Below are 13,238 nucleotides of genomic sequence, written 5' to 3'. Positions count from 1 at the left end.
AAACTGCATTTTGTTGTACATTTAGTAGTACTACAACAGTATTACTAACAAACTACAAAATGCTATTCACATACCTACGTGCAGGGGTGTACCCCTCTGCCTCTCCTATCTTATCTGTACGGATATCTCTGTCCTGACCGCAGAGATCTCTATTAAGTATGTGTTTTAGTAGTAAATGTGGGCGTTACAGAGTACAGTGAATGGAAACTGGGGAATATTTACTATAAAAGAGGAGGGGTTTAGAGAGAGGTGTAAGGAGAAGTTAAGTCAAGGTTAGGAAGGGGTTAAGGGAGGTACTTGCATCATTCCACAAAACAGTAAGCCTGTTCCTAGTCACAAACTACTCTTCTATAGCTACTACTGCCATGAAGGACACAAACAGCCGTAAATGTACTCCAGCTTAGACACTAGGAACAAAAGTTAAAAATAAATGACATTATTTAAAGTATTTAAAAAATATAAATAAATGTTCTTTAATGTTAACACATTTTCTAACTATAAAATAGATTTATAAAAATTTATTATTTTTTAAAAATAATTATGCTATTTTAAATGTAGAAAATATTATAACATTAATATTCATTACAAGTATTTAAATTATTGTTAATTACTTTTAATAATTTTTCAAACATAATAAAAACAATTCTACTATAGGTAGGAATACTTTTTTCAAAATACTTCAGATAAATAATTGTATTTAAATTTAACAATAAGTTACTGATACAATGCGTTTTTATTATATTATTTTACATTTAAAATAAATATATAAAATTATTTAACATTATTATTTAACTTAAAATATTTTATCTAACTTTTAAAAAGTTTAATCAACTTTTAAACTTTTGCCTATACTTTACCATACAGAGAATTCCCCGATTGCAGATGTCTCTGCCAAGTGCGTTTAATGTCAAATATGGTCATAAAGTCACTGCTGCTGGTAACTTTACCATCTCATTTGCTGTTTTTTTACTAAATCCTCCTCCTATTTCAGGGGCTGGGTACATATAAGTCTACACTATCGAGTAACTTTAAACTGGTACACAATGGTGAATAGCCAAAAGTAGTAAAGCTACTCAAAAGTGTAAGAGTAAACTTACTCGTGCTGATTTTCCTTAGGATAGGCCTCAGAGGGCCAGATATAGGTAAATTCAATTTTGCGAGTCGGTAATAGCAATTTTTACCGAATCGCTATTAAGGACTCGCAAAACTGAATGTAGGTATGAATCGGAAAAATATTTGTGTTTCCTTAATATTCCATGATTGCGAATCGCAAATTGACGTTCGCAATCAAGGAATACCATCCCATTTATTCCTATGGGCCCAGAGGCCCATAGGAATTAATAGGATTTGCACCCACAATTTGCGAGTAACCAAGAGACTCTCGCAAATTCCGGGCTTAATTTCAAGGGTGCAAGGGTTCCTAAAAGACACCCTGTTGCACCCCTGAAATGTGCATGCCTGCACATGTACTGCACATACATGCCCTAATGGCATGAATGTGTGCCACATGGCAGGTTAAGAAAAGCAAAAAAGTGCTTGTTTAAAGGAAATCGCTAACTACCACCAACTTGAAGTTGGTGGTAGTTAGCGATTCCTTACGGCTAAAGTGCACTTTCTTTTGTGCTACTAACATTTTTTATTTTTTATTTATTTTAGCGATTTGTAAAGCGCCTGGTGACCCGAGGGCATCCCCGCGCTATAATATTTATGAAGACCAGAGGACAAAAAAGGAGGGACTTTATTTAGAGAACAACAGCGTTTTCAATTTTTTCCTAAAAATCAAATGATTGGGTTCAAGCCGAAGGGTGTGGGGGAGTGCATTCCATCTGGTGGATGCTTTAACCGAAAAGCGACGGCCACCAGTACGTGTCTTCCTGTGTCTGGGGACATTTAAGGAATCGCAATTTGCGATTTCATGCAATCGCAAAATAAGGAATCTCAATTTTTGCGATTCCTTATTTTACGAGTAGGTTTAATCTTACCTACATTGCTCAAAGCCAAATTGCGATCGCAAAGGCTGAGATTCTGCTAATTTCGGCATTTGCGCTCGCTATTTGGCTTCCTACATCTAGCCCATAGTAACTAGTCCATGTCCTGTAATGGACTCAGAAGCATCGCAGTAACTAATGCATACCTTTCTCCAGCCTCAGAAGAAACATAATAACTAGTCCATATCATACACTGGCCTCAGGCAAAACATAGAAACTAGTTAGCGGCACAATTGGACTCCCGAAAAGGGACACTTATTCTGTATGCTCTTGTGACATTGGCTGCCATGTTGAATGAGTATTGTACCTAGGTTTGTCGCATTCTCAGGTGTAGAGTGATGTCTTGCAAGCACACCCGCGGAGTGGGGTTACTCACCTACCTCCACAGAACAGCAACGCCAGCAGGATTCCCGCCATGGTGTCCCCTGCAGGTAAAGGGATGATAATCACATTTAGTTATTATATTTATTTGTAAGTCCAGTTGAAGACATGTAGGTTTACAAGTTAGGTGTCCTGTGACTTACCTCACCTGCAGCTGTTCTGAAATTACCAATGGATGACCTGTATCAGAGATGAATGGTAGAGTTACCGAGCCTTGTGTTCGAAGAAAGAAATGACTATTATACAGCATTTGAGACTCGTCAATTCCTCCACACATTTAGCTGTTCATCATTGCAGACCAACCATAGAAAATTTAAAAGGTGCCTCAAGGACAGTATCTAATCGAATTCCAACTTGGCCGCTTATTCATGAGACAATTAAACATGGATTAGAAAAAATTAGCCTTGAAGAAGCAGCAACATTTGGAAACTGCGAAACATGTGGGACTTGTTATATGGACAGGGATTGTGAGATCCTATTGAAAGTATTGAACTGAAGATTTGATTGTAAAATGAGTAAGCTTATTTCAGTTAATTGAAGCAGACAGAGTATATTCTATCTTCCTTTGAGGAAGAGTTAATGTTGCCATTAAAATGCCCCCAAACATTGTGCGTTGACAGGTGCACTTCTGTCAAAACTTTTAACATGGGAAAAGTGACGCAAAAGTGGCTCAAGGGGCTTGTAAAACTGCCCCATTAAGTTCTTTATATAGAAGGCGTAAGGGGAGCATGAACGGATCAGAGGGTGGGATCTAAACCCCATGCATGCTCATGTACCCGCTTTACCTGCATGGAGGAGAGGCCCCCCCCCAAAAAAGTCTTGTGGATTACCTTCTCTTGGGTGCACAAGTAATACCCCTGCCCACCAAAAAAGTGAAATCCAGGGCAGGGCTACCCTTGCATTCAGTTTCAGATACAGAACATAGGCAGTTGTATTTACTGCCCACGTGTATCTTTGGATTCTCAGCGGGTTAGGATACTTGCTGCAGAGATATATGTCTGTCCAGCAGCTCTCAGAATATAATAGATTAAAATAGCTCAGGTGTTTCATGAACTTGCAGCACGGATCTGTATACACCAGCTGGTCACCTCACAGGGTGAAATCAAGATGACATGTATTAGCAGGTTAATGTGCCTGCAGCTGAGTACTGCATGTAACCTGCAGGTCACATTTCTGAATCCTAACAATAGCGGGTTTCTAGGATATATGCAGGAATCCTTTTGTAATATGTAGGTCACAAGTTCCTGACCTGGTATACACAGTTCAGTGGGCATGTGTGCATGGTTGGTCAAATGTCGCAAACATCTACATGTAATTCATAATACGCTGAAATCCTTGCAAGTCGAACTCAAACTTCCTGCCTTCTGAGTTTATATAATTAGTGGCTCTGATTTTGCTAGTAATTGCACCTATTATTATGTGCTATAAATAATTCTTTCTGCATTTCGTGCTCTCTGAATGTTCATTCTTGGTATCAGACACGTCCAGCAGCGCGCCAAGGGTACATTACACTGCACTGAATAGACATGTCATAAGGCACTGAATAGAACTGTTCATTCCCTCACCTCCATGGCTGACAGGGGGCCATGGAGTCATTGTTCCTGACTCTGGTATATTTCTGGAAGAAGCACACACATTTTCTCTGAAGAATCAATGGGCCAGATGTATCAAGATATCGTTTTGCGAATCCCAAATAGCGATTTTTTGCGAATCGCTATTTAGAATTAGCAAAACGGTATTTATGTACAAAATCGCAATTTTTTTGCGATTCCTTATTATTCTTTATTTGCGATTTCGCATTTTGCGAATTCGCAAATAATGAATAATTTTCAATGCATTCCTATGGGCCAGGAGGCCCATAGGAATGATAGTGCAATAATTCTCAAATTGCGATTTCGCAATTTGCTAATTGCAATTTGAGAATTATTTCAAGGGTGCAGGGGTGTCTCAAAGACACCCTGCTGCACCCCTCAAATCTACATGTGTGTGCATGTGGCACACATACATGCCCTATGGGCATGTATGAGTGTCACATGCCACCCTTACAAATGCCAATTAGGGCATTTTAAAATAAAATCGCAAATTACCACCAACTACAAGTTGATGGTAAAATGCAATTTTTTTACACAAATTCGCACATCAAAAATGTGTCATACATATCATTTAAGGAATCGCAAAATTTGCGATTCCTTAAATGCTATGAAAAAGAAGGAATCGCAAATAAATGCGATACAATAAATTGCGATTTTTTGATACATGTCAAATATCGCAAAACGGCCGTTTGCGAGTCGCAAAGGCCGAAATTCTGCGATTTTCAGCCTTTGCGAGTCGCAAAAGGCTTGATACATCTGGCCCTTTGTATTTTTGAAAATAGGAACACACTGATGTGGGTTTATCTCTAGGGAATGCGTAGGCCTGGTGTATCTTTGTTTTTGTGAGTCCAGGAGGCGAGGGGTGCAGCAGACCCAGCTGCGCGGACCTCTAGCTCCCTCTATCTTCAGCACACAGCTCTTGCATCCGTGTCACGTGACACCATCACAGAGTCAGCAGAGGGACTGTTTCTTTCCTGCTCTGATCCTCACAGACTGATCTGAAGCCAGTCCAGTATTGGCGTTCATTAATAAAGTCACTTGAAGCTTTATGATTACAAAGATGTATTCTTTTTGAGAGGTAATGTACGGGTGTTTCCAGCTATGTTCTCTGTGCTTTTTGATGGACAGCTGTAAACAATATTTGCACTAGCTGCAGTCTTTAAAAAAAACTATGGGGCAAATTTACAAGCCCCTTGAGACACTCTTACGCTGCCATTGCTACCACTTTTGTGACGCGGCAGGGTCGTAAACAATGCGCCTCATTGTGACACATTTACAACCTGACGCATCTAGGGAGATGAGTCACGTTGTAAAGCCCTGCGTCACATTATACCTGCGTCAAGTATAATGTATGCAGGGTGGGCGTCCCGAGGCAAGAAATCCTTATAAAAGTGACGCAGTGAAATCTACAAGATTTCACTGCGCCACTTGTACGACGCCATTGCGTCAAAACCTTACTCCTGCTTGACGCAGCACAACAGGACTAGGTAGTGGGAAGTAGTGTGGCTCACTGGTTAGAGGCGGCAGACCCGAGAGCAGAGGACGGCCCGGGACCAGGGTTCGATTCCCGGCGCGGCAGGTTTCTGGACCAGGGTCAGCGGACTCGATAATTCTCTCGCCTCGGTGCCCACTCTGATCAGCGATCACACTCGGCAACTCTGGGCATTAGCTTGCCTCATCTTCACTAACGGCCCCACCAGACCGCCGGGGATGCCTGGTCTCACCCTGGAGATACCCACTAAGGGACCATCTCTCAGGGAAGCCAGGAAGGGTTTCGCATCGGTCGAAGCGCCTTGGGACCCTACGGGTAAGTAGTGCGCTATATAAATGCCTATACATTTACATTTACATTTACATTCCTGAGCATTGCTGGAGTTGTGTCGTGCTTGCGACATGACTCTAGCAATGTGTTACCTTTACGCCAACAGATGCGTGATGCATCTGTAAATCCTTGTGCCACTGTGCGTCGCATTCTAAATGCGACGCATCCTTGATGGCGCATGGTTTGTTTGAGTGACACAATTAAACTAACGCATCTCTGCTAAAATGCAGAGATGCGTCAGTTTCTTGTAAATCTGCCCCTGCATTTGGAAAACACTTAATGTAACACCAAACATTTTTGCACATTTTATGGGAGGCGATCTTATACGGTGTGTAATGCAACTATAAAATAAATACTTACGTATTCACAGTGCTTTCTGACAAAGGCTGGGACCTCATAGCACTAAAAAAATGCACAAATCACTATTCCACACTGCACCAACCAGGATTCAATTCTGTGTCTCTCTGGTTACACTCAGACACCCGCAGTGCTCACATTAATCAGTAGAAGTTTTGCAATGTGAAATCGTGCAATTCCAACAAAATAATTTAACTTGCATTTAATTTTCATTTAGGGTGTGTGCCTAATTTTTCATGCAAAGAACAACAAAATTTTTACTGAATATATTGTTCTTATAGCCATGCTTTTGACCCCGCCCACATTGCATTCAGAATCACAGTTCCCAAACCTTCAAAGTACTTCAACCACCAGTGCCAGGGGTATAACCTTATTTCCAGGCTTCCCCTAAAACTCGAATGAGGGGGTTTAGTAATACCCCCAAATATTTCAGGACTGGCACGATTTACTATTCTAACTCTGGTCCTCGAAGACTCGGGGAAAGAGATTGTTTATGACCATAGCCATACTTTCGGCAAACGGGAAGATTGAGAAGTTGTACCAGTCAGCGAAATGCTCTTCCATGGGCACCAAAGCCTAAGGTGGATAGACGGACAAAGAGTGTACGAGTCGGGCAGAAAATACACGTACGGCTCATAGTTTATCCGGCCAGATCGCGTTCGGTGCCCTTCCGATCCAGATCGGAATCAGCCCCCCCGGTGTCTGTAGTGGCAAGCGTCAAAAAGTTTCTACAGTAGCACCTGTAGAAGATTGACAATGTTTTTTGGGTGTTCTTCAAAGCACTTCTGGATATGGGGAAGCCACCTGTGCTTCCCAGGGAAGCGGATGAACAGATGTCCAGGCACTCCCCTTTCTGTGGAGACTGGGGGGTACCCTTTTGTGCCATCATGTGGGTGTCATGCTGCCTCTACTGCTTTGCCATTGCTCGATTTCTGCTGCTTCTAGGTGGACACCTTTGACTGAGGTTGAAAGCAGTGCTTCAAATGGGCCAGTACTGACCGATATGGAGTACAAGCCCTTCTCTCTGTTCCCCCCTGGAGTACCGGAGCTTCTCCTTGCGATAAGACAATACCTGTACTCCTAGTGGTCGCTCGGGTCAGGCTCTGTGGCATGGGTACGTGCACCGCAGGTGTTGATGAATACAACGCTTTCAGGTGGAGCGTGTCTGTGAGGTGCTCTGACAGTCAATGGCGAGTGTATTCCGGCGCTAGGGTGCGGCCGCAGCCTCACACTCACAATGAGAGCACAAAAGGAATGAGGAGTTGTGGCCTGGCAGCTGGAGCTCCCGACATTGAAACCGTCCCACTCTTAGTTAGAGTGTAAGGCTGAAGTCCTGGAATACGGACTTGGCGGGATTTGGTAACTCTGCATCACTCTTGTAACATGGGGTTGGAGCTAAATTCGTTGGTAAAATTTTCTCCTGCAAGGCTCATAATCCTCGCATGTGCCTATTCCGTGGAGACCCAAGCATACATTACTTACCGGCCCCCGCATCCTGCTGTTGCCAACGGTGGGAAATAATGTCAGCCAACAATAACTGGTATTAGTGGTGGTCGTTGTTGGCCGCAGTTTATTAATAACCAAAGACATATTAATAACACAAACTGGTTTGAAGCAATCTTCCATTTTGCGAACAGTAATCATCAATCATACATGTCATATTACAAATTATGACACCATCTTGTGATAACAGGTGTCAGTCTTTTTGTGCCCTCCTTAGTTCGAAAATGGGACTTGTACACAAACCAGTTTGTTGACAGTCTATTGGTGCTCCAGTGGTTGGTTGCCCACGCCTTCTGCGTGTTGCGGAGGGGAGCTTACCTGTCGGGAGTTAGGTCCCCAGCTCGCTACCATTTGCGCCCTGCCGCCCGGCCGGGTCTGGGCCGCGAGTACCGTCTCCTCCTGTTACTCCCCTCCTTTATGCCGCCACGTCACCCTGCCGTGCGGCATTCAAAAGTGAGTGGCCATCCTCTTACACACCGCCCGCCGGTGTGTTTTCTTAGCCAACCAGTGTAGGATTTCCGCCACGCCGCAGGGAGGCTCACGTCTTACTGCGGCTCCCCCCCTGCACCTGGTTCGTGGCTCCCACCTTTTTCCACCTTATTTATTTATTTGTTTTTTTTAATTGCAACCTGCGAGTGTCATTGCACCCCACAGGTTATCCCAGAACACCTTCATCCCCTTTTCGGAGAGGTGAACCCCATCTTGACCATAAAGTTCCGGGCGGCCCGGGTGGATGAGGCCGTGCCGGATTGATTCCAGGCCATTGGCTGGCAAAACTTGTGCATCGCGATATTTAATTTCCTCCTTGCGTTATCGACGGCCTTGTTGGAATCAGCACCTCTCCAATGTTTCCTGCTGATCATTTTGGACCAGACTACCGTTGTGGGGCCCAACCATGCTGCTGCTTTGGTGAGATCCTTTTGGATGGCCTGCCCGACTGCTTTTCGCCCTAGCCGGGTCAGGTCGTTGCCCCCAAGGTGGATGATCAGGACGTCGGGCAGCCAGGCCGAATCTGCCATGAGGCCGTCCAGCGTCGGCAGTAGCTGCTCCCATCTCATACCTGGCTGCCCTATCCAGCGGATGTACGTTGATTTGGGCCTGCTAGTGCTGTGACCCAATTGCCGCCACCAAGACTCCATTCGGGACACGAATGAATGTCCCACCACCCAGACCAGCCGCGGGCGTCCCTCTGTCGAGAGAAAGCATTCTGTTAAGGTGGCCTTCTGCGCACCGGGTGTGGTTGAGGGGCTATCACCTTGCCGTGCGGCATCCCAAAGTGACTACCTCCCCTTCTCCCCCCCTTGGGTTTTTCTTTTTTTTTCTTTTTTTTTTATACGAGGTGAGGGCGTATGTATGACTTGTAGGCCCTGGAGCGCCATCTGGATCCTGTCCTCTGGCATGCCATGCTGCGCTGCCGAGGTCGCTGCGCCGATCCTGAATGAGTGAGAGGCAAACGATGCCGCGCAATACCCGGCTTTACCAAGGCCTTGGCGCATTAGGGCCATAAACTGGGACTTACTCAGGTTCCTTCCATCCTTATGTATAAAGAGGGGGCCCTCGCCAGCCGGGCGAGCCCCCATGTACTTAAATAGCCAGCATACCGCGCAGAGCCCCACCTCTGGGATGCAATGGAGACGTACCGTCGTCCCCCTCCTTGCCCTGTCTGTCTTGGACTGTCTCAGTGTTAATTCCACAGCCTTCACCATTGGTTTGATGTCCCTCGCCTGCAGGCATTGCTGCGCTGGGCCCGATTTGTTGGGGGCTACTAATTCGCTGATTCGGAATGCTCCGAAGAAGGCCGTGGTGAATGCCGCCCTAAATAATAGCAGTTCGTATTTGTCTGATATTATGCCTGTGAGGGCTCCTAGGAGCTGCCCCAGCTTGGCGAAATCGATGGGACGCCTGTTGTCCTTCTTTTTTCCGTCAACCCTTCTCCAACCTTTTAAGGCTGTCTTTAGATAGGCCGAGGTAGTGGGGTCCTCGCCTGTATAAAGCCTGGCAAAGTGGGCGATGTCAGACAAGTGCGCCTGGGCCCACGATCTCGTTTTCTTCGAGTTGAATGCCCATTGTACGAATTTCTCGACTGCTGTGCGAGTTTCTGCTTTGTCTTCCAGTGATTTTATGCCCCCAACTCTCATTACTGTGCTCGCGTAGGTCCTGTATCTTCTGTTTGCCTCTGCGGTAAGTGAGTGCCCTATTAGCCAGGACAAGTCTACTCCCCCAGGTCCCAAAGGCACAGTGGAAAGGGGGTCATCTCCCTGTCCGCCCCGGGTACCAGTTCTCTGAACCGCTTCATTTGGGACCGGGAAAGTGCATCTGCTGCCGTGTTCTCTGACCCTGGCACGTGGCGTGCCTTCAGCTCCAGATTCCCCTCCAGCTGTAATTTAATTAACCACTGCATTAGCCTTAACATATCAGGGCATCTCGCTGCGCCTCTGTTAATGGCCTGCACTACTCCCATGTTATCTGACCAAAGCGTGAGTTTCAGGTTTTTTATATTCTCTTTCCAGATGGTCAGTGCCACAATTATCGGGAACAGCTCGAGAAACGTGATGTTCCTAGTGAGCCCCTGCGCATGCCACTTGTCCGGCCACTGGCTGGGGCACCAACTGTTTCCCAGGACCGCGCCGAACCCCAGGCTTCCGGCTGCGTCCGTGTAAAGCGCTATCTGTTTGGCCGTCACCCACCCCTCTCTCCAAATCCGCACCCCGTTGAAATCCTGTAGGAACTCGTCCCACACCTGCAGGTCCTGTTTTACGCCTGCACTCAGCCGGATGTGGTGGTGTTTGTGGGTGACGCCGGCCGTTAGCCCTGTTAGGCGCCTAGAAAATACCCTGGCGGAGGGATTACGCGAGCCGCGAAGTTAAGTCTACCTATCAATCCTTGGATATCCCTCAGGGTGGCTTTCTTCCGACCCCGTAGCTTCGACACTTCTTCGCGAAATTCCTTTACTTTGTCTGGGGGCAACCTGGCAGTTCCTGCTATAGAATCCAATTCTATGCCCAGGAACGTGAGTCTCGTGGTCGGGCCTGTCGTTTTCTCCTTTGCGAGGGGGACCCCGAGAGACCTGGCTAAATCCTCGAAGGCTGCCAGTGTACTAGCGCACACCGAGGATCCTGCCGGGCCTGTGAACAGGAAATCGTCTAGGTAGTGCAGTTTTCCACCTTCCTGGTGCCGGTCGTGAAGCGCCCATTCTAAGAAAGTGGCGAACTGCTCAAAATAGGCACATGATATCGCACAGCCCATGAGCATGGCCTTGTCAATAAACACATCCTCCCCCCATTGGAAACCCAGTAGGTGGAAACTGGAGGGGTGGACCGGCAATAGGCGGAACGCTGATTCAATATCCGCTTTCGCCATGAGGGATCCTATGCCTGACGCCTTCACCAGCTCAATTGCGTCGTCGACTGACGCGTAGCCCACTGAGCAAGCTTCGGGATCAATACCGTTGTTCACGGAGGAACCCTCCGGAAATGATAGGTGGTGTATTAGCCTGAATTGCCCTTTTTCCTTCTTGGGGACCACGCCCAGCGGGGAGACGACTATGCCTTCGTGCAGCTCCTTTGGGAGGGGGCCCTCGACTCTACCCAGGTTCAATTCTTTCTCTATCTTAGTGCTCACAACCTCGGGGTGTTGCCTTGCTGACTTCAAGTTGTTCGCCCCCGCTAAGGGGAGTGGGCCCTGGAACGGGATAACAAAACTCTCCTCAAAACCATCCACCAGTACCCTGGCATCTGCTCTGTTCGGATATTTGTTCGCCAATCTGCGCAGCTGCTGTGTAATAATGGGGGATCTGGCCAGCTGGCACTTACGAATGTCCACCAGATCCCCTCCTCTACCTGCGTTGGGGCTAACGCTTCTTGCTCTTCTCTTTCTTTTCCCCTTTTGACTCGCGCTTGGAACCTTTGCACGCCGCGGTAGCGTGCCTGCCCCCGCAGCTAGCGCATGCATGTTGGAACTTACAAGAAGAGCCCCATGAGCAATCCCCTGCCTCGTATCTCCAACAGATCGCCTTAGTTGCGGTTGGGGAGTAAGATCTCCCGGTAGACCGCCTCTGATATGTACTATTCTTCCCCTTTTCGTACGAGCTCCGAAAGGGCTGGTCGCTTTTGCCCGCCCAGGCCCTAACCTCTTTGGCTGTAAGCATCTTGTGTATGAACCCCGAGACATCCTCCTCATTCCACTCCATTTCAGGGTGCCTCTGCATTTTTAATCTAAATCCTTTATCGTACTCCAACCAGGCATCCCCAGGGAACTGCCTCTGTGCTAGGTGGATGTTGGCCTCGTATAGCCACAAATCAGCAGCGCAATGGGGGAACCTTTCCACTATAATGCATGCCATGATTCTGAATGCATCCAACCAATTGTCGAAGGTGCTCTCCTTTCTGGCCCGCGCCTTTCTCTCCTGTCCTCATCCTTCCTGTCGCATGTGGTTAGATCGAGCCCCTCTAGCTGTATTTCCAGTAGTGAAGATATGTCTATGAATTCCTTGCGCCATATCCTCTCTTCAACCGCAAGGGGGATGAGACATGCTAAGCCGGTGGCTTTCGTAGTCAGGGACGCCGGACCAGGGGATGGCCTGATGTGAGGGTCGTTGACTAGCCCGCCCGGAGGTGGGCTTCCCGACGCGGGGCCGTAACCCCACCCGGGTAGCGGGGAGATTTGTTCACTTTGGGCGGACAAGCCTACCTGCTCTTGCACTCTTGTCTGCCGGGCCCACCCTGGGTCGACCATATGCCATGTCAGACCTGCCGCTTCTTCTGCGCGCTGCTCCCTAGGCCCTGCCATTACTTGCCCTGTGCCATTAAGTAACCCCGGCGCCAGCGATTTCAAGCATTCTTTTACGATGTTGCTAATATGCTCACCCTTTTTCCCTTTGCCGGTCGTCTCACCCTGGTCGCCGCCATCCGCGCTCGACGGAAGAGGTTTCTGATGTACTTTCTTCGGAGGGTTCCTCTTGGATGTCCTTTTCATCGGCGTGCTTTTGGCTTTCTTGGGTGCAGAAGGCCCTGGTTCTTCATCTGCCTGGTCCACTGGTCTGTTCTCCTTCCCTTTACCCAAGTGAGGGTGGAGCCAGTCGTCACCGTGGATAGCCGATAATTCGCGGATCTTCTTCAGTACCTCTGCCATCTCGTCTGGCTGGCCTTCCGACATGTCGTGAGCCTCTGCGCACTTTTGTGTGGCTTCTTGGTTTCTCGCGTCTGCGTCAGGCCGTCCGCTGAGGCACAGCCAAATGCGTGTGCTCGCCCCGGGCTCTGAGCTTGCTGCACTCCTTCTGCCGGTCGCTTCACCTGATGCGATCTGGCGCCTTCGAAACCTTCGCGCTAATTTGCTTTGGGGGAGCTGGCACGGCGCGCCGTACTCCACGAGGTGTCCTCGGCGACGATGACCTGGATTTCCGACAGGGCCTCGCCTTCTTCAGCTTCGTCCTCCGCCGCGTCGACTCCTTCCCTTCAGTCGTTGTTGCTGTCGCGCCGTTCTCCCAGCTCCTCGAAGGTGTTGTGCTTCTGCTGGGAGGGCGGCGGCGCTTAAATCCTCTTGAGCCCTCCATGAAGGCCTCAGGTGAGTCCTCCTGATTGGGGGGTTCAAATAACG

The 13,238-nt window shown here is 47.7% G+C and overlaps 1 protein-coding gene across 1 annotated transcript in view; it reads right to left on the bottom strand.

The window, feature by feature from the left end:
• The window catches only part of LOC147717894 (uncharacterized), an 88,128-nt gene extending 75,331 nt beyond the window's left edge, over positions 1-12,797 (bottom strand). Inside the window, exon 1 of the mRNA XM_086919893.1 lies at positions 12,536-12,797. Coding sequence (XP_086776019.1) covers positions 12,536-12,797 — 262 coding nt within the window. The remainder of the gene's footprint in view (positions 1-12,535) is intronic.
• Between the last annotated feature and the right edge of the window lie 441 nt (positions 12,798-13,238).

Source organism: Lissotriton vulgaris, chromosome 5 (genome assembly GCF_964263255.1).
Source record: "Lissotriton vulgaris chromosome 5, aLisVul1.2, whole genome shotgun sequence".
Lineage (NCBI taxonomy): Eukaryota > Metazoa > Chordata > Amphibia > Caudata > Salamandridae > Lissotriton > Lissotriton vulgaris.
Note: the sequence above shows the minus strand (reverse complement) of the source record. Positions and strands in the feature narration are given on the sequence as shown.